Here is a 22414-nt window from a genome sequence, read left to right as displayed (position 1 = left end):
TTTTTTTTTTTTTTTTTTTTTTGAGTAGTGGAAGGCACACTGGCTTACAGAACTTTGAAAACTCATGTTTTTTATAAGAAAAAATAAACAGGATGTGGGAACTCTACCTACTGTTCAAAGATACCTTTTCAAGTTCACCATATTTTGCTCTCATCCCAGTATTTTAAGAGAAGGTTAGGAACAATTCTCTTTGGTGTATGAAAAGCTTTATGGCATAGGAAAGGCAGAGGTGAATGTTAATTTTTTTCTCTGCAAATAAAGAGATATGCTAAAGCTATATCTAACATCTTGAGAAAGAAGCAGAGAAACCCTCGGCAGGGCAGGGGGTGGGGGGAAAAGAACCTAATTTCGGGGCTGAATTTGGGTACACATTGCTGACCATACAGACTGTTACTGACCATAGAGGCTGCTATCAGCCAGTGCTGTCATTTACTTACAGAACTAAACACCTAATGTTTTCTCCAGTGGTCAAACTAAATCCTCACGTGTGCATCACATCAAGCTGTGTGACAGTTTATAACCCTGTAGGCATAGTTTCTGCTCTCCCCACCACACACCATCAATGGGACACATAGAATGAGCTGCACAGACAGAACAGGAAGTCAAGGACAGAACCACATATGTAAAGACTTCCGTTCTTACTCACACCCCACTGTCCCCTGAAAATCCTTATGATAAGCCTTGTTCCGGGTGTTGAAACTCTTTAGCATTTCCAAGTAGGAGAAATAGCTTAGCAATGCCAATGTAAAAAGGCACCAGATATAAGTATTATCCCCTTTATGAAAAACTTATATCTCCAATAAAACTGTGATTCTACCTATCACTGAATAGTATACCTGAGGTCCTAAATGCTTCTACAGATGAAACCTGTGGTGTTGGTCTTCATAAAGGTCGTCTTGGATCCACTTGGAAGCTCCCATTATATGAGTACTGAAATGAGCGGCTAAAATATAGTGCTGGCCTCCAAAGAACATGCCTGCCTGAAACTCAGTGATGACCCTCTGATATTGGTTCAGCTTTACTTACAAAGAGGCATGATATTTAGTTCAGTGAGCCTCTCAATTCCTCTTCTACTCAAGTGGCCCACAGCTAGAAAAAAAGATTTATCCTGCCTGCAGGGGTCCCAGGACTGGTAGCCTAATTTAAGACTAGAGCCTAAGTCACTAAAAAGTCTCAATGATAATCATTGGAAATTTCATTATTGCTAAGGTAGTCAATTATTATTTTAAACAATCCTGGGCCAAACAATGTGGGAAATTAGTTGTTCCTGTTCAGAGGAAAGACAAGGACAAAGAGTGGACCTGGGACTGAAGGATAGGCAATCTAGAGACCTCCCCATCTAGGGATCCATCCCATCTACAAATGCCAAACCCCCACACACTACTGCTGATACCAAGGAGTGCTTGCTGACACTAGCCTGAGAGGTCCTACCAGCTCCTGAACAATACAGATGAAGATACTTAACAGTCAACCATCTGTCTGAGCCCAGGGAGCCTAATGTAAAAGCTAGGGGGAGGACTGAAGGAGCTAAATGGAATTGCAACCCTATAAGTATAACAATATCAACTAACAACCACCAGAGCTCCCAGGGACTCAACCATCAACCAAAGAGCACACATGGAGGGAGCCAGGACACCAGATACATATGTAGCAGAGGACAGAGGACGGCCTTATCTGAAATCAGTGGTATGGGAAGGAGGCTTGATGCCCCAGCACAGGGAGATGCTAGAGGGCTGAGGCAGGAGTGTGGAGGGAAAACCCTCATAGAGGAAAAGGATAGGAGAATGGGGGGGGGATGGGATGGGGAGTTGGTGTAGTGGTAACTTGGAAGGGGGACATCATTTCAAATGTAAATGAATAAAATGATTAATAAAAGAGAAATGAAATTAGCATTTTACCAGTAATTCATTACTTTCAGTGGTTTCTTGTATAAGCAGGATCATTTGTTTTACTGCAACCTTAACTCAGACTACCTTAACAAGATCTTCCTCCCCCCTCAGATTCTTAATACACACATCATTTTCATCAGTAGTAATTGATTACAGTTACCTTTGATGTGTCCTGTCTCTATAATGAAGAGATAGTATATGTGTCCAGTCCATCCTAAAGACTGCACTGGCACATTCAAATTTACCATAGTTATTGACAAGTGATACCTTCAAGTGACTCTCAGTACAGTGCACTACCTTTACTTATGTATGTATTTACGTATATATTTATGTTTGTATTTATGTATATGTATTTTTATGTATGTATTTATTTATGCACTTGGGTACAGCGGAACTCCTGTTATTGTGGGGATCTGGGATGGAAATTGTAAGGGAGATGCTCAGTGTTGAGTTGGGATGGGGACTCCTCAGCAACTGAGGATCTCTTGCTCTCAGTGTCCTTGCTGGGGGTGGGTGGTCCGGGGTTTCTTACTCCTTAGAGGCCATGTAGGCCATGAGGTCCACCACCCTGTTGCTGTAGCTGTATTCCTTGTCATACCAGGAAATGAGCTTCACAGAGTTGTCATTGAGAGCAATGCCAGCTCAGCTTCAGCATCAAAAGTGGAAGAGTGGGAAGTCACAGGAGACAACCTGGTCCTCAGTGTAGCCCAGATGCCCTTTAGTGGGCCCTCAGATGCCTGCTTTCCCGCCTTCTTGATCATACTTGGCAGGCTTCTGCAGGCTGCATGTCAGATCCACAACAGATATTGGGTGTAGGAACATGGAAGGCCATGCCAGTGAGCTTCCCATTCAGACTTGGCAGCACCAGTGGATGCAGGGATGATGTTCTGGGCTGCCCCACGGCCATCACGCCACAGCTTTCCAGAGGGGCCACCCACAGTCTTCTGAGTGGCAGTGATGGCATGGCCTGTGGTCACAAGCCCTTCCATGATGCAAAAGTTGTCATAGATGTCCTTTGCCGAGGGGCGTGGTATGTGCTAAGTAGTTGGTGGTGCAGGATGCATCGCTGACAATCTTGAGTAAGTTGTCATATTTCTTGTGGTGCACACCCATCACAAACATGGGGCTGAAGGGGCAGAGATGATGACCCTTTAGGCCCCACCCTTCAAGTGGGCCCCAGCCTTCTCCATGGTGGTGAAGACACCAGTAGACTCCATGACATACTCAGCACCAGCATCAGCCCATTTGATGTTAGCGGGATCCCGCTCCTGGAAGATGGAGATGGGCTTCCCATTGATGACAACCTTCCCATTCTCAGCCTTGACTGTGCCATTGGATTTGCCATGGGTAGTCATACTGGAACATGTAGACCATGTAGTTGAGGTCAATGAAGGGGTCGTTCATGGCAACAATCTCCACTTTGCCAAATGCAGAACAAAAGGCAGCCCTGGTAACCAGGCACACAATATGGCCAAATCTGTTCACACCGACCTTCACCATCGTGTCTAAGGGACGAGGCTGGCACTGCACAAGAAGATGTGGCTGTCTCTGGATCAGGGAGGGGCAGAGAGCCAATGCACTGCTTTCAAATTGCCAAAAGTCTTTCCCCAAATGCTCGCCTAAATTTGGCAAACATCTTTCTTTTTCTTTCCATACTTAAGATTGTTGAGAATGTGTGAGAAATTAATAAATTTGAAATATCCCATGAGTTGTTGTAAATAAAGCACAATTTTTCTCAGTGTAATTAATTGGACCTTTCCAATGTGATGCATAAGTTGGAAACCTGTATAGATTGAATATTTTGGCAAATTAGAACTGTGTAAACGGAAAAGAGCCAGCCATAAATCTTTGCCAATTTTAAAGTCAAAATCTTTTCTATCAAATTTCTTAAATTATTTTAAAACATTCTAGTGAAATCAAAAACCACATACATAGTTTATGAATTAATATTTATATAAGCAGATTTTTTCTGCAAGGATTATTGTTTAACTGGTCTTGTCTCTGTGTTTTACAGCTAGCCAAGAGGCTGTAAGAATCAGTTTAGTGTGGCATCTCACTTGCATTCTTTTACTTCTGTAATGTACAGCTTACACACAAGATTCAAATAGCACAGAAGATGTTATTTCTTGGCTAGAGACCAATTAAGTTACCACTGATGGAAGCAGTCTCTACCTGCCTAAAAGGAAGTCTGTGGTTTCCTTATTTAAATTGCTGAGTTTTAATGTCCATCAAAAAGACTGTTATCACAATGAATTATTCATCCGTTTCAGTCTACCACAATCTAGTATTATACCCATGGTTTTCTAGATGAAAAAAAAAATGTAGCAAAAAATCTTTACCCAAGAACTCGAATGATATTGTTGGTTTGTTTGTTTGGTATTTAGTTTTTTGTTTTTGTTTGCAAATTGTTACGTCTACTGTCTAAAAGTGTATGCTTAATGGTAAAGTATTTATAGATACTGAAAAGGAAGAAATATCAAATTTACCGAAAGAAGTTAAGGAGCTCGCTGGTCACATGGATGTTTCAGACAATAGCACCTATGGAAGAGAATGTTTCCTTAAGCATGAAAGGTCACTGCTTTTGGAGATGTCGGGTGTCATTTCCTCTGTTTGTCCCTTGGTGGAGTTCTTGAGTCGCTTTCTCCCTTTCCCGTGTACTTACTGCTTTATATTTCTCTCCAGGACTGGCCATCATGTTTACTGTATTTAACCTTTTTCTCGTATTCTTGTGAATAATACAGCGTCTATTATAAATGAAAGACTCCCGACCCAGAAACCCTGCCGCTGGCACTTGCTTCCTAGCCTTACTGCAAACTTTCTTGCCCCTCCCCGCCCCCGCCGCCAGTCTTCTTTTAAAAGCTTAAGCCACAGCAGGAACCCTGAAAACTATCCCCCACTCCCTCCCCAGCTCTGTCACCGAAATTCTTAACTGAAAAAGTACTTGAACTGTTAAGTTTGGAGGACGGTGTTTTTAGTAAAGAACAGCGATCTAGATTTTCTTTGACGTACACGGGCACGGGATATGTGGATTTAAATCCATCTCATTTTTAGGCCTGCTTTATTTTATATGTATGCTTATCACGGGGCATTTCCTTGTAAACAGCAAAGGAAAGAAACGTGCGCCGCAAACGTTCCAATATTCCCTAAAACATTTTGCTTCTTCCAAACGATGACGTCCTATTACTGATCAAGGCAGTCTGTCTTTAGAATACGACTCTTTTTCGGGTTTGTCTGTCACAGAAGCCGCGGCGGCCGCAGCAACTGCAACCTCTTTAATTTCTAACAGCCGGTTGCACTTTTTGATCCCATTTCCTCGTGAACCTGGCCTCTCAGGCTGAGAAGATAAAAGCAGCCTCGGGTCTGAGAGACTAGGGTGGGGTCTGTGGGTGGGAGCGAATCCGGATATCGCATTCCCCCGGTGAGGTCTGCTTCTGGGAGGATTAAGTCCCTGGGTTCCATTTAATGAAATTGCTGAGCACTTGTGACACTGGCTCTAAGACTGCGGAAATGGGGCGGGGGTGGTGTGTGTGTGTGGGGGGGGGGGGGGTGCTCGCCTTCATTCACCCTGCGCACCGGCTGGAGGCTGGAGCGACAGTGTCAGCGCCCAGACAGGGGGCGGAAGAGGATTGGGAGCAGCGGCCGGCGCAAGGGCGCTGGGAGGGTGTCACCCCCCTTTACCCCCCTTTACCCTCTTCCCGCCCATGCCATTCTCGTCCACGGGAACCGCTCTGGGGGAGCAAAGGAGCTGCCACTTCTCGGCTGCTGTGGCGGAAAGGTCGGGGCTGGTGACTGGTGGGGGAGGGAGCCCAGGTTTCCCGGCCCCACAGCAGCCTGGCAGCGCCTGCTCTCCATGCAGCACACGTCGGACCCATTTCCCACGCTGGCTTGGCTTCGCCGCAGAGTCGGTGGGGATAAGTGGGGAGGGCGGGAGGAGGTTAGCTCCGTGTCTCAGAGGAAACCACTCCACTGTGAAGGACGCGCTGCCCCCCTGTCCTCCCTCCCCCCCCAAGTCATCCTGGAAGAAATATTTGCAAACTCTAGGGAAGTGTAGACCACGCAGTCTCTCCCTCCACCCTTGCCAAGAGCGGCGGGAAAAATGCTTGAAGAGGCAGAGGAGGGTTATTCAAGTTTATGGTCTGGCAAGGGAAGAGGGAGTGCATAATGTGTTTCTGCCCACGCGATTGCCTGAAGTTTGCAAAATTCTAGTAAGGCGACCAGTGGAGTGAGTGCAGTGTGCCACAACGTCGCCACGCATCGGAATGCACAGCGCAAAGCCTCGCGGTGGAGGTGACGTCCCCCTTCCCAGTTCCAGTCTGGATCGGGAGAAAGCAGGCATTCAGATAAACCTCTATTCTTCCCCGTGGAAGGGGGACATCGCGTTACTGCCACTCCGCCGGCCGCTGAGGCGCTGCGGCGCCAGCCCCCTCCTTCAGACTGCGGCGGTGCGCACTGAGCCTGCGCGCCAGGCTTTTCTCGCTGATGCTGCAGATACAGAGCTGGGAGCTCTGGTGGCGGCGGCCGGAGGGTGACGGGGAAGGCCGTTCTATCCGGGGAGAAGGAGGAGCCACCCCTCCCGAAAAGATGCTGCGTTATGGGACAGGAAAATATTCGCCAGCTCCTGACACCGACTACTCACGGCTGGGTCCTCTCTGCTTCCACCCCCGCCCCTCCCGGGAGAGCTTGAAAAGCACTGCCGCTCCCCCGCCCCCAAACACACTCCTTTTCGCCGCGCTCCTCCAAACAACCGCGCGCTTCCTTTGCTCCTAGACTTTTCTTTCTTTTTCTTTCTTTCTTTTTTTTTTTTTTTTTTTTTTTTTGGTATTTGACTTATTTAAATTATTCTGCCCCCCTCACTCTGGTTTCGCAGAGAGTAAAACTGATTCTGTCAGCACTGGATCAGGGGTGTAAATTTGTCTTCAAAGGGGCCCTTAAATTCCCCGCAACATTCTTGGAGATAGTAAGGAGGCTACCCCAATACGACCTACTGCCTTCGTTCTTCTTAATCTTTCCGTAGAAGGTCTCTCCTTCGACAGTGTGAAAGAAATGAGAAGAGGGCTCCTGTCCGAAAACACCAGCAGCCCTGAGATCTGACTTGGCAGACTGCGGGTGGTCATGACTGAGAGCCGGGGAAGCCTCAGGCCAGGGAGCATCACGAGGCACAAAGTCAAAAGGAGAGAAAAGACGTTAAGCACACTCGGCACACAAAGTTGCCATTAAAGTTTATTTCCCTTATATCCAGATAGGTGACGCTACACTTTGCCAGTTACTAAAAGCTGCAGGTTCTGCTCAGAAAATAATATCCAGGCTTCTAGCGTGTGTTTTATTCCCCGGGCGCGTGCTCACGCGGTCTATCCCCAGCGAGAGCCGGATGGCAGGAATTCCAAGCATTTAAACAAAGGCAGGCATTCTCCCCTCCCCAACCCAGACCTCCAAAGTCTGTGCTCCAAAAAAGGATCCTCTCTGGCTCTCACTGGAGTTTGATGATCTCTCTTCACTACTGCAGCCCGTCACGGTTTTGCAGAACACGAGCTTGGCTTTCCGAGCTCAGTCCTGGTCCCCAAGCCTACCAGTAGCCATTCACTAACCCAGATGCTAAATTGCGAAACGAAGACACGTTGCGGGTGGGAGTTGAGGCGAGAGGGGGGCATCGTCTGAGGGTAGACGTGGGAGGAAGGTATACTAACACCCTCACTTCAGCTCTTACCCACGCAGCCGGGTTTAGTCAATCTACCAGCCCTAGAGGGGGGTTGGGGGGGGGACAGTCATCTCCACCCCCACCCCAAACTGCGTAAGGACACTGGACTTTGTCTCCGCTGGTTTGGGCAGTCCTCAGTCGGCCCCCGAACCTAAGCCCGGCTCCCGTGAGCGCCGCGGCTGGCTGGTCCTTCCTCCCGCCTCCCTTCCCCGGGCCCTCCTCCCCGGTTCTCCGCAACTGTGTAGTTTCGGAGACCGCCGCCGCGCTGCAGCGTCGGGGACAAGTCTGAGTCGGGAGCCGGCGGGCTTCCCGCAGCAGCCGCCACTTTACGCAAACTTGCGGGTTTCCGGCCAGGGGTAGCGGGAGTAGGAGCTTCCCCGGAGCGATTCTGCGTCTCCGAGCAGCCACAGCCGGAGAGGCGGCGGGAGCGCGCTCTCCAGACTCTGCCAGACGCGAAAGCGGACGAGACAACTGCGGAATTCACCCGCCGCGCCAGGGCACTTCCGAGACAACAGCCGACTGGCACTTTTTCTCCCTTTGGCAAACTAGATTTTTTTTTTTTTTTTTTAAGCTACTTGGCAGCTCTGTTTGACTCCACCTCCCCCTCCACCCCCGCCTCAGTGCCTTTGGCTTTTCTTTGGAAATCCGGACCGAATTGGGCATCTTTGTTAATTGCCGTTGGAGTGCCCGGTCGTGAGCTTTCACCGGGCCCGTGTCGCGGATGCACGGAGCCAGGCTTGCTCACCTTTGAACTGCAAAGGGATCAAGTTCAGCTCGAGTTCCCCGCATTGAGACTGGAAGAAGCTGAGAGAGACTGTGCTGGAGAGAGTGAGAGAGGGGGGAAAGGGGAAAGGAGAGGAGGGAGGAGAGAGAAGAGGAGGGAGGAGAGAAAGAGAAGGAGGGAGGGAGGGAGGGAGGGAGGGGAGGGATCGAGAGAGAGCGGGGAGAGAGAGGCTGCAATCTCCTCCCTGAATCGCTCACAGCGCTGCAGATCCCGCTGCCCCGACACGCGGGCCGAATGCAGGTGAGGGAAGGCACGGACTCTGCGGCTGAGAATCCAAACTTGGGCACCGCGCGGTGCGCACGGCTCGGCTCTCGCCCCCGCGGGCGAATGGTTGCTGCGGTTTCAGGCGGCGGCTTCGTGACTAATGACCTTGCGCAGAGTTGTTAAGAAAAAAAGAGAAACCCGAGCTCTCCGGGGTGAGAAGCGACCGACTCTGGGCGTCTCTGAAGATGGCTCGGGCTGCTCTTTGGCGCGCCGTGAGCACCAGGTCTCGGACCGAGCCGTGACGCGAGGCGTCTTCGCTGCACCTTGCCCGAAGCGACCTGCTGTGGAATTTTTCATTCAAGATCTGTTGAGTGGCTTCCCGGATGCTTAAGAGGAGTCAGAGTTGAGACTGGCTTGTTGCTCGCCCCAGAGCCTGGAGCAGGAAGCGGCTCACGGTTGTCTGGACCTCCGGAGCCTAAACAGAGCCTGGGTCTAGAGTGAGTGGCTGGAACCTGAATTGGACTCAACTCCAGAAGCAGTAAGGACCAGCCTTGCTGTCAGGCGGGGACGGCTGCAGGTTTGCTCCAGTCCGCTACCAGGCTCCGCCGCCCTCTTGCAGAAGCGGCTCCGGCCCCTTCCCAGGGCTTGGGGACTGGGTCTCAGGATCTTCCCGCTACGGGGATGACTTTGTGGGGGCACCGAGCCCGTGGCGCGCAGTGTCCCGTGAACTGTAAGTACTGCGAGTAAACGGTGGCCGGCGAGCGGGCGATTAGCACCCATTGCATGAATTATGAAACAATAACTTTCGGAAGAAGCAGGAGGAGAAAAAAAAGAAGCATCTAAAGCTGCCCCCCTCCCATCGGCCGACTCTACGCGCTACTCTGGCCCCCTCCCTCCCCTCCCTCTCGTTTCTTCCTTTCCCGGAGAGGAGGACCGAGGGGAGGGCAGGCGGCCAGCCCCGGAGGAGGGGGGTGCCGAGGGGGGTTGTGGTTAGAAGGAGCAGTAGCAGCAGCAGCAAGAGAAGATGCTGAGGATGCGGACCACGGGATGGGCGCGCGGCTGGTGCTTGGGCTGCTGTCTCTTTCTGCCATTCTGCTTCAGCCTGGCCGCCGCCAAGCAGCTGCTCCGGTACCGGCTGGCTGAGGAGGGCCCCGCCGACGTGCGGATCGGCAATGTGGCCTCGGACCTGGGCATCGTGACCGGCTCCGGCGAGGTGACTTTCAGCCTTGAGTCTGGCTCTGAGTATCTGAAGATTGACAACCTCACCGGCGAGCTGAGCACCAGCGAGCGGCGCATCGACCGAGAGAAGCTGCCCCAATGTCAGATGATCTTCGACGAGAACGAGTGTTTCCTGGACTTCGAGGTGTCGGTGATAGGGCCCTCGCAGAGCTGGGTGGACCTGTTTGAGGGTCGGGTCATCGTGCTGGACATCAACGATAACACGCCCACCTTCCCGTCGCCGGTGCTCACACTCACGGTGGAGGAGAACCGGCCTGTGGGCACGCTCTACCTGCTGCCCACAGCCACGGACCGTGACTTCGGTCGCAATGGCATCGAGCGCTACGAGCTGCTCCAGGAGCCCGGGGGTGGCGGCGGCGGCGGCGAGGGAAGGCGCTCGGGGCCGGCGGACAGCGCCCCCTACCCAGGGGGCGGCGGGAACAGCGCGAGCGGCGGCGGCTCTGGAGGCTCCAAGCGGCGGCAGGACGCGCCTGAGGGTGGCGGCGGGACCAGTCCTAGTGGCCGAAGCAGTGTGTTCGAGCTGCAGGTGGCAGACACTCCGGACGGCGAGAAGCAACCGCAGCTGATAGTGAAGGGGGCGCTGGACCGGGAGCAGAGAGATTCCTATGAGCTGACCCTCCGCGTGCGCGATGGGGGCGACCCGCCTCGGTCCTCTCAGGCTATCTTGCGGGTGCTCATCACCGACGTGAATGACAACAGCCCTCGCTTCGAGAAGAGCGTGTATGAGGCTGACCTGGCTGAGAACAGCGCTCCCGGCACTCCCATCCTACAGCTGCGCGCCACCGATTCGGACGTAGGGGTCAATGGACAGATCGAGTATGTATTTGGGGCGGCCACCGAGTCGGTGAGACGGCTCCTGCGCCTGGATGAAACGTCGGGCTGGCTCAGTGTCTTACACCGTATCGACCGCGAGGAAGTGAACCAGTTGAGATTCACCGTAATGGCCCGTGACCGCGGGCAGCCCCCCAAGACCGACAAGGCCACAGTGGTCCTCAACATCAAAGACGAGAACGACAACGTCCCCTCCATCGAAATCCGCAAGATAGGGCGCATCCCACTGAAGGACGGGGTGGCCAACGTGGCCGAAGACGTCCTGGTGGACACCCCCATCGCCCTGGTGCAGGTGTCGGACCGCGACCAAGGTGAGAACGGGGTTGTCACCTGCACTGTAGTGGGAGATGTGCCTTTCCAGCTTAAGCCAGCCAGCGACACAGAGGGCGATCAGAACAAGAAAAAGTACTTCCTGCACACTTCGGCCCCACTGGACTATGAGACCACCCGGGAGTTCAATGTGGTCATAGTGGCTGTAGACTCGGGCAGTCCCAGCCTCTCCAGCAACAATTCCTTGGTGGTCAAGGTGGGAGACACCAACGACAACCCTCCTGTTTTTGGCCAGTCCGTGGTTGAGGTTTACTTCCCAGAGAACAACATTCCTGGTGAGAGGGTAGCCACAGTGCTGGCGACAGACGCCGACAGCGGGAAGAACGCAGAGATAGCCTACTCGCTGGACTCCACCATGATGGGGACTTTTACCATCGACCCAGATTCTGGGGACATCCTGGTCAATACAGTCCTGGACCGGGAGCAGACGGACAGGTATGAGTTTAAAGTTAATGCCAAAGACAAAGGCATGCCTGTGCTGCAGGGCAGTACCACGGTGATTGTACAGGTGGCTGATAAGAATGACAATGACCCTAAGTTTATGCAGGATGTCTTTACCTTTTATGTGAAGGAAAACTTGCAGCCCAACAGCCCTGTGGGTATGGTCACTGTAATGGATGCTGACAAGGGACGGAATGCAGAGATGAGCCTGTATATAGAGGAGAACAGTAACATTTTTTCTATTGAAAATGACACAGGGACCATTTACTCCACGATGTCTTTTGACAGGGAACACCAGACTACCTACACTTTCAGAGTGAAGGCAGTGGATGGGGGAGATCCTCCCAGGTCGGCCACAGCCACAGTCTCCCTGTTTGTGATGGATGAAAACGACAATGCTCCCACAGTGACCCTCCCCAGAAACATCTCCTATACCTTGCTGCCACCCTCAAGTCATGTCAGGACAGTTGTAGCCACAGTGCTGGCGACGGACAGTGATGACGGCATCAATGCGGACCTGAACTACAGCATTGTAGGAGGCAACCCTTTCAAGCTGTTTGAGATTGATCCCACCAGTGGCGTGGTTTCCTTAGTGGGAAAACTCACCCAAAAGCACTATGGCTTGCACAGGCTGGTTGTGCAAGTGAATGACAGTGGCCAGCCTTCACAGTCCACTACGACTTTGGTTCACGTGTTTGTCAATGAAAGTGTTTCCAATGCAACCGTGATTGACAGTCAGATCGTCCGGAGTCTGCACACCCCACTCACCCAGGATATAGCTGGTGACCCCAGCTATGAAATTAGCAAACAGAGGCTCAGTATTGTCATTGGGGTGGTCGCTGGCATTATGACCGTGATCCTCATCATTTTGATTGTCATGATGGCCAGGTACTGCAGGTCCAAGAACAAAAATGGCTACGAAGCTGGCAAAAAAGACCACGAAGACTTTTTTACACCCCAGCAGCATGACAAATCAAAAAAGCCTAAGAAGGACAAGAAAAACAAAAAATCCAAGCAGCCACTGTACAGCAGCATTGTCACCGTCGAGGCTTCTAAACCAAACGGACAGAGATATGACAGTGTCAACGAGAAGTTGTCCGACAGTCCAAGCATGGGCCGATACCGATCTGTGAATGGTGGGCCCGGCAGTCCAGACCTGGCGAGGCATTACAAATCCAGTTCCCCATTGCCTACCGTTCAGCTTCACCCCCAGTCACCAACTGCGGGGAAAAAACATCAAGCTGTACAAGATCTACCACCAGCCAACACATTTGTGGGAGCAGGAGACAACATTTCCATCGGCTCGGACCACTGCTCCGAGTACAGCTGTCAAACCAGCAACAAGTACAGCAAACAGGTAAGACAGACTCCCAGACCTGCTTACAGATCCCAGAGAGTCTGATGGAGGTGGAGCAGCTTCTATGAAGTTGTCTTTCCTTTATAAGGGTCCTTCTAGTTTGGAGAATGTGCATTTTTATACCATTGGTGTTCCAGAGGCCTTATGGGGTAGAGGCGTGTTCCTGCTTTTTCACAAACTAGACTGTAGGCTTACATGGTGTCTAAGGGAGAGGTAGTGTTTTCTGCTCCTCCTGGCACCTGACAGACAGCCTTAATTCATGTACACTTTATGCTTACAGAGTAAATATGTCTGTCTTACTGGGAGAGTTCTAAGTGAACGTTTTCTAGAGTCACAACTGGTGCCCATTCTAATTGGGCACTGAAAAGTTAACTGTGTCATGAATCATGCGGAATTTTACAAGTCAGCAGACACTGATTCATAGAAATGCAGAGCCAAGGTAACAGATCTTGAATTCCTGCCATAGTCATTTGATTGGATGAAAATAGTGGCTTAAAAGTGCTTAATGACAAGCAAGTGTCGTGCATAATTACATTTTTAATACTTTGTATCTCTAACAACATTTACTTATAATGATTAGCTCCTATGTGGATATGCAATCAGCACCTGAATTCTTCATATTCAATATTCCAAAGCTTGTAAACAAAATTAAATTGTACTTAGCAGAAGATATTTGTGGATGTTTTGGGAATTATGAGAAAAAAAGAATTATGTGTGTTATTTTTGTGTGTTATGAGACATAGCTGTTTCCTGGTATACTGTGGAAAACAGCAATATATCTATGTGTGCATGTGTGTGTGTGTGTGTGTGTGTGTGTGTGTGTGTGCGTGCCTGAAGGCAAGTTCTATCAGATTTATTTTATAGTTTTCTTGTGTGGGATGTATTAAGGAGAAGTTTAGTTTCTATGCACATCAGAGTTTGTCACACAGCAAATGAATCCTTTTGGAAAGTGCTAAGATGCTGGCCAGAACTCTGCAAAAAAAAAAAAAAAAAAAAAAAAAAAAAAAAAAAAAAAGCATCACGTGTTTTACTACAAAGCCTGACCTTAGGAATCACGTTTATCACTTGTTAGATGTAGGAATATGATGCTTTTCTGCCAGATGTGTTTTACATGTAGAATGTGACATCTGAGGGAAACTGAGGTAAAAGGGAAGTTGTTACATAGTCTCATTCAATATGTTATGAAGAATAAACAGTAACATTTCATAGTTTTCATCATTATTAAATATTAAAATAATTTCTACATGTAGCATTTTGCTTTATAGTATTTATTTGGATAAGAAGAAGCAGAAGTAATATTCTTTAAAAAATACCCTATTAAAAGCAGTAAAAGGAAAGTATGCCTGAACTACTGCGGATGAAATAGCTTTTGAAAATAGACCTTTGGATGCATGTAAGCTTGAATTATTTATTTATTTGAACCCACTATTTGGTATTGTGGAGAGTTTATTTCTGTTGTGGGTTTGCTTTACCTGGAGTTAAAAATCAACGTGTTTGGGCCTGGTGCTTAATGTCTTCATCAGTTTTGTAAATAAGGAAGTCTCTAATGTAACATACAGCATTTTTTCATGTTATTTATATACAACGTTATATTTCATATGTTTACATACACCTGAGGTCTTGAAGTTCCCTTAGAAAACGATGATACAAGTACCACATGATGGGAAGATGGCTTTCCAGAGACGGCTTGCATCCTCATGACCAGGCTAACAGTGGTTTTGCCCTATGACAGTGACATTGGTCTCCTACGGTCCCTAACTGTATGCTTTTGAATAGTTATATAAAATGGCAAATTTACAAATACTGCATGCAAACATGTGTTTTTTCACCTGAGCTGTAATTGACTCATTTGTTGGGGCCAGGCTATAGTCTTGAATTTTAAACTCACTTAATGTCAAGACCACTGGCATGCCATTTGAATAGCATAAAGATATGGTCATAAATTAACTAATGCGCAGTACTTGTCTTTCACTTGAGCAAAGCCCGTTACCAAAAAAGAAAAGCCCCACAGTGAGTGGAATGAGTCACTCGGCTTGCCAAAGGTGACTTTGGGAAACTTGCATGCCATTAGGTATTCCAAAGATGTATGACGTGTTAACCACAAGCAAATAGCTGACCTACAATAAAATAAAGGCAAATGAAACACATTCCCCCTGATGTAATTAATGATAGTAATTGATAGCTTCATCTGCTCAATATTGCTCTCCAGGGACAGGAGATCCATTTCAAAGTTACATTCTGCATTATCTGACAGGGATGCTGTCTACGTTGTTCAGATTTTTTTTGTTTGCATTATACATAGCTACTTTTCTATTTCTACCCTTAAAAGATAAAAGACTCTGTTCAGAGAAAGAAGCCATGTTTGCTTTCATTAAACTTAGTTTATTAGCACACAGGATTTTGCCGTCTCCCTCTTATAAAGACGAATTCATCTAAAATTTGAGACTTCTATCCTCTCAATTAGACTTGAGACTTGGACTTTTTGAAATTGGTTAGGGAATTCATTTAAGTGTGAAATTTCTTTTGCTAGAATGCTTTCATTTTTATTTATAATTTCCCCGAACTAACTCATGATGCCCATTTGTATATACTGATGGAATGGAAGTGACATTTCTTTCAGCATTTTCTGCATGGAAGCTGTGTTTCTTGTCTGTGGTATTAGGGGCTACATTGTATTAAGCCAATACCTCCACAGAAATGAGCATTTATAAACAGTGTGTATACTGTCTTTTCCTTCTCCTGGGTTGTTTTCATAGGCTCTAGGAATATTTTGAGCATCTATTAATACTTTGACAAACTCAAGATGTGTGTTGGACAGTGGATGGAATTATTTCTCACTCTCACACACTGGGAAACTGAGGGGTGGAACCTAGCTTTTTATAGTTCAGACCTCTGCACTGTAAGCAAAAGCCTTTGCCATCCAGTACCTGATGGCTACTTGAGCACAGGGAAGCTTACCCACAGCACTTCTGAGATTGTCTTTCTTGCACTGAGTTCTTTGGTTGCTTGGCAAATTTGGTGGCTTGTAATCCTGTGATGTAAAGGGATAGCCGTACATCTGCATTATTAGGGGGAAAAGGAAGAAAATGCATTCCATATGTTTTTATTTTAAATTGTGCTAAATAATTTTAATAAAACTTTAAAAAAATGCAACATTTAACGAACTATAAATGTAGAGTTTCAGTTCTCCGGATATTCTCAAACACTATTGAGTTTATCATTTGGTATGCTTTCTTTTAAAAGATAATGGCTTTTTATATAAAAATGTTTTATAGTATTTTATTGATGAAATGTAAGGTTATATTTATAATTGGGCTTCAATAAGCATTTGTTTTAAAATTCATTTTGAGCTGATCACAATGTACTGGGGTGGGGGGGGGATCTTGCTAATTCCTGACAGTTTCCTTTCTGTAAGGAACTACTGATTTAGTCTGAATAATGTTCTCCTTAATGCAATTTGGTCAGTGTTCATTATACACTTAGTTCAAGCAATGCACGTGAACATAAAAAGATGCCTGTGATTTTGGCAGCATGTGGGTACCTTCCAGTTAGCATTGTAGGGCTGCGTGTTATGAAAATTAAGCATCAACCTTGTGCATCAGCACACGTTTATTTCAGCAGTAACAGATCTGCAAAGTGATGTCAGCTCCACACGGCAAAGAAAAGGCACAAGGTGCTTCACCTGGCTGTAACCAGTACCCTTTCATGAAGCCCAGTGAATATGCATATATTTCTTTTACACTTGGCTTAGCATTCTGGACAGGAACCTCATAACTAATAGGAGAGGGACATGCACTGAGCCATATTACCTGAGTCTTTGGATGAGTAAAGGCATCTGGAAATCTTCATTCAGTTAAGTGGTCCACAGTTGATGTGCAGCTTTAAAGGGAAGTTCATGTAGAACAAATTAAATGGTCTCCAACACTGATCTTAAACAAACGTGGATCCATTAGTTGATTAGTTGATATGAGTGACTAAATGATACAAATCTATATAGTTTCAGCAATTTCTGTGTTACCAGCTTTCTCCTTTCTTTTACACCCAACCACACATTCTTATATAGCAACTGTGAGGCCATTAGTCCCTTATTTTGGGCTGATATTAATACACTGGTATGTTTACGGTATTTGAATGTTGAACCTATACAGAAGAGAAATTATATGGTTTGTATATATATATATATATATATATGTATGTATGTATATATATTGACTAGCATACTAGTCAACAGCTTAGTGACTGTACCTAAAATCGTGAGTGTCATCGCATTTTAGAATGAAAAGGTACCACTGACAAGCTAGTACAAAAATGTGGTCAGATTATGTTCACAAAGTTATTAGAGACATGACATAGACCAGAGGCCAAGTGTCCTCATTAAACCACTTTTCAAAGCAAAACATCCTTCGAATTCAGTGAGTTTCTCTGTGTAGAATGTAACAGTGACAAGAATTTGTTTCAGTTTACTTATGTCTTAGCTGATATATTTTACCATAAAAATAGACTTTATTACAATAGAGTATAATTTTGGCCTCAACTCTATGGCTTGTGTAGAACTTAAAATTTAAAACTTACTTATTTTAGTAAAAATTCATAATTTTGTGTCTTATGAAAGGTAGCAATTGATGAGGTACATGAAACAGAGTTAATGTGACTTTGATTAGCACAGGCCCAAAGATGTAATTAATCGGCGGTATTTTAAATGCAGCACAAAAGTCAGAGCACCCATGAGTTCCCGCCATGGGCACCATTTTGCACATCTTCACCAGAAAGGCATTTTATTAGAAAACAATGAAAATAGTCTCAGTATTATATGTGGCCAGCTTTGCAACTGCTTACTTTTTTCACCAAAACTGGTGCTGGCTTTTGGCTTCTCGGTTTCCTGATGCCATACCCACTTATCCCCAGCCTGTAAGAGCAGACTGCTCCTCCTTTCCTCCCAGCTCGTTCACTGGCAATTTTCACAGAAGTCTGAGACTTTTCTTTTTCAAGTTGGAAAAAAAAAGGTGTTTTGTTGTTGTTAATCAATGTCAATTTGCATAGGCTCATATGTAAAGCATATAATTTACTGATCTCAATGGCTCTTGGCACTGGCTTTGTCATAGAACCAACTGGAATAGTCCTTACCCTCCGTGCAGGGGGCAGAGATTAGGGTGATCATTGTGATCATTGTGGTCAGTAAGTGTATCAAACCTGGTTTACAATCAAAACACAGACAGCTTCTAGACTGGTGAGCTTTCCCATTCATTCATTTTCTGGGACCCTGGAAAGAGTCAAAGCTGTTCCAGAGAATCTGAAGTACGTTTCCTTTTTAACTTTTTATTTTATTTAATTTTTATTCTTTTAAAGCCCTTAAACCCTTGTCTAAAGCAGTGTCTGTGTCATGTGCACTGTGCGGTGCTTTATTTAGCACTAGTTAGTGGGAGAAATCACATACAGGAAAAGCTGAGCTGAAACCACTAAAACTAATCTTAATTATCACTTCTGGTGAATTAATGTTTTTAAGGGCGGAAGCAAGGTTTATTTTCAGGAATTTAGTGATGTTTGTATTGAGCTCTACTGCTGTGTACAAACAACAGAACCATTAAGGCTCCTGATGTTGGGTTCCTCTGACAACTCAGTTTCCCCCTTGAGCATATTTATCATCCATAAATCTATAATTTGCAATTTAAAAATTTCATTTATTTCTAGACCTCCGTATCAGCATTGTGGTCGAGTGTAAGAGTTTAGGGAAATTTTCTATAGAACGTGCTTTATTTTATTTATTTATTTTTTGTTTTAATTTTAACCTACATAAATCTTTATTTTCCTTCTTTCAGATGCGTGTACATCCATACATTACGGTGTTTGGCTGAATTCCACTCTAATATGACGCTCCATTTTACACCAAACTCTGTCATCACCTTGCTACTCAGACATCTGCTGGAGCCTGACCTTGGCCTGACCTTGGCCGTGGGGTGTCAGCCAATCACTGTTTGTTCCCTTCTTGTTGTACATTTTATCTTCAAGCCTCCTCTTCCCTGTTTAAAGAAAACAAATAGTTGGAAAGCAAGTTAAGGTCCAAAGAAACAGCATTAACACGGGCGAGCATTGTTCACAGATGTCCTCCTTTCTGTTCTCAGAGGGCTAGCAACTGCTAACACTTGATAGGAAAACCACTAGAAAAAAGAGCCCAAGACATATTTCAATAGTAATAACTCCAAGACTCTGGCTCTGTGTGAACAATGGGAAATTCGGTTTCTTACATCTTCATCTAGAGGACACTAAGTACTGACCTCAAATAAAACCCTAAACTAACCAGTGTTTTCTCTGTCTCGTGCGGTCACAACGTCCTCCAGCTAGGCAGACAGTTCTTGCCAAATCTGTGTCATAATTCTGAATGTTACTGCGCACTTGTGTTTTTACCACACGTGAGTATCAAAGACTTCAAGCACTTTAATAAAACACAGTGGTCTGTGACTTCCTGTGGCTATCACAGACACTGCACTGGTTAACTTTCCTTAGTCCTGAAATAAACTATAGAATTTTCAAGAGTCATTTGTTGTTGGTGATAAATTCGCTGAGAATATATATTTTTTAAATTTTGTTAGATTTACCCAAGTCCCTGTAGACATATTCAGAAGGAATATATGCCCTCCTGGTTTGGCGGACTATGTTCATAGGGAGGCTTTTATGGTGGATGTCAGGAAATATAGCCTTATAGCTGTAAGAATTGGGTTCCATTGGTTGAAACCTTAAATGGGTGGTTTTAGTTGTAGGAGTGGTGGTCTAGGTAAGCTCCTGTCATTTGAACAGCTTTTCAGCCCCTCTTCCAAGTGTGCTGTGCGTGGTCTGATTCTTTTATAACCGTCTATCTGCCTTGCCCTCTGACAGTTTTTTCCAAGTTCCAAAGTACTGGATAAGAGCTCCACATTCCCCAGGTTTTGTTTTACTCTGTTTCATCTTGTGTATACAAACAACTGACAGCCTACTAGCGATTTAACAAATAAGGAAGATTCTCGGTACAACACAGAAGTCTGAAGTGGTGGGAGGGACCGTAGCCCATACAAGTCCCTAATGTACACTTAAGGGTTTTTAGACCATTAGCTGTTTATCTCATCTTGCAAAAGGGCCATTTTCTGAAGTATCATTGAGCTGGCAGTGAAATTCCTGAATAAAAATCTTAATTATCCTTTGCCTCTCATTTTGTTTCGAGGAGAAGGCCCAGGCTAAGAGTCCGGAGAGGACTCAGGCTCTGTTCTGCTTCTCTCGGATGCCTGTTTCTTCATCTTAAGGGAAAAAAAAAAAAAAAACTCACTTCAATAGGTTCAAAATGTAGACTTTGCAATAAACTGTACCAACTTACAAACAAGGAGTGACAGAGCAAACTCTAGGAGTTGGAATGGGTGGACAGTGTAGTGCGGGTGCCCACGGGTGGTATTACTGAAAACATCGGCAAAGAAGAACCTTCAGTCAGGATTTGCAAATTCAGCCTGTGGCATGCTCTTGAGGAATGTTTGATATATCCAATTTCTACCACAAAATAGGAAGTTATTAATGTGTATATAAGAAAAGATGATTTTCTGGGTCTCGGTACCAATGTTAGTTAAAAGATGAAGGGGGGGCGGTATGGCGCATGGAGGTGCAGCAAGGCATGGGGGGAAAAGGGGGATGCCGCTGGAGGGACCCATGTTGGGAATCCCTTCCCCCTGAGGGACCAGACACAGAATGGTATAGTACAGAATAGAGCTTATTCAGGTCATGGGGGCAGTTCAGAGGGTAGTAGAGGCAGAGAGAGAAAAGAGGAGGGTAGAGAAGTAGAAGAGCAGAAGCCGGCCATGAGCACGTGGGCTGAGGGGGGAGGGAATAGGGACAGGAGTGGCAAGTGGAGGGGTAGGGGGAGCAAGAGGCCAAGAGAGCAAAAGAGTAAAAAGGAGGGCTCAAGTAGCCCCCTTTATAGTGTCAGGTAACTGGGGTGGAACCTGTTGCCAGGTAACTGTGGGGTGAGGTATACCTGGCTGTTGCCAGGTAACCGAGGGGTGGGGTTTACAGAATCCCAACAAAGTGCTTGAGTAGCATGTGCAGGCAATGAGTCCAATACCCAATGTTCTCACGGCAAATACATATATACGTGTGTGTGTGTGTGTGTGTGTGTGTGTGTGTGTGTGTGTGTGTGTGTGTGTGAGTGTGTGTGTGAGTGTGTGAGTGTGTGTGTGAACCAAATATATAGTTATTTGTGCAGTACTGGTTTGGTTGTGCCTGTGTCCACACGAGCATTTCTGCTTTTGATTGGTAGATAAAGAGTACGTGTTAGCGTACGGTAGATTAGGAGGTTGGAGAATCTCGCTTTGCCGTGCCCGGCACTGTTGAGCGGAAGTGATAGCTATTTACCCATAGGGCCAGAAAGATTTAATAAAAGCAGAGACTCACTCGTGCTCCAGGGTTTGGGGTCCCGTTCACACACACAATTCTACTTGTTGGAGCCTTTAGTGACAGCAAGCTTCCTGAAAACCTCACACCCAACCCTTGCAACTTCTGCTGGTCTTGCTTGTTTAGTTTTCCACGTGACTAAAGATTCTACCTTTATCAGCTGTCCGGCCCCCAATATTACCAATCTGGGGACCTTTGTTCAGACTCCATTGTACTTATGGGAACTTACAGTTAAATAGGTGTCGTTGCCCTGGGAGAGGAAGCAGTGGTTGCTCTGTATAACTTCGTGTTTGGATACATCATTTTAAAGTAAAAAGACAGTAATTAATTCTCTTTTAGAAAATCCAAGGAGGATGATGGTTATTCTAGCTACCATTTACCAGTTCACTTAAAGGGTTCAATCCTTTTAACAAGCTTTTTTTTTTTAAGTACATGTGACATTACTACCAGTTCAGGGTATGGAACATAGAGTCTCTGCCTTTGTGAAGTTAATATAATGTTTGCAGGACATAAAGAAACGGCCACTTATGTTTGCCTCCTGCCTTCACCTTTCAGAGCACTAGACAGTAGATACATGTTTCTTATTTGTTCTTCAGAACAAACTGGGGGAAAATAGCATCTTCATTATTTCTGCGATGAAGCTAATGAGGCGGCCAGCATTCTTTTCATGAGTGACAGAACTCGGCTTAAGAAATTTACAAAATCAATGACAAAGTATCCCTCAGACTCCAGAATACCAAGAGCATCCAAGTGACATTCCTGCTTTTGTTTTGTTTGGTTATTAGTTTTGGTGAAACAAGTTGTCACTTGTGAACCCTGGGCAAGCTGGAAATACACAATTCACTATGTATCCAAGACAAATGGCTCGCCTCTGCCCCCTGGGCTGCTGGAAATTAGGGCCTCAGCCACCATTATTGTCTTAAATGGTATTTTTAAGTAAAGTTAACTTTTAGACTTTAGAGCTATAATCTTCCCTCAAACAGACAGAACTCAAACTTCCAAAAATGTGTGAGACAAGTTTGTATAATTTATTTTGTGAGAGGGCATATGTCCAAAATCTTAATATTTTTCAAATGATTGAAAAGGATTTTTTTAAGTTATGACTTGACGATCTCATTATTCATTATCATAATTATATGGAAGACTGTATGTTATTAATGCAATAGCTAAAATCAAAGCTTCAAAAACTAATTTTCATCCTGACCTTATTTTTTAATATATGTTGGAAAATGGCCCCA

At 46.0% G+C, this 22414-nt stretch overlaps 1 protein-coding gene across 3 annotated transcripts in view; it reads left to right on the top strand.

The window, feature by feature from the left end:
* Window positions 1–9596: 9596 nt before the first annotated feature.
* Window positions 9597–22414, top strand: part of PCDH7 (protocadherin 7) — a gene marked incomplete at both ends in the record, with an annotated part of 391176 nt that continues 378358 nt past the window's right edge. For 2 of the 3 annotated variants that reach the window (XM_080930198.1, XM_080930197.1), the window contains one exon: window positions 9597–12770. In XM_080930198.1, coding sequence (XP_080786324.1) covers window positions 9597–12770 — 3174 coding nt within the window. Of the gene's footprint in view, window positions 12771–18586; window positions 18792–22414 lie in introns of those variants that run through there. The other variant, XM_080930199.1, reaches the window with a different exon arrangement.

The sequence above is a fragment of the Micromys minutus genome (assembly GCF_963924665.1).
Source record: "Micromys minutus genome assembly, chromosome: 1".
NCBI classification, from domain to species: Eukaryota; Metazoa; Chordata; class Mammalia; order Rodentia; family Muridae; genus Micromys; species Micromys minutus.
Note: the sequence above shows the minus strand (reverse complement) of the source record. Positions and strands in the feature narration are given on the sequence as shown.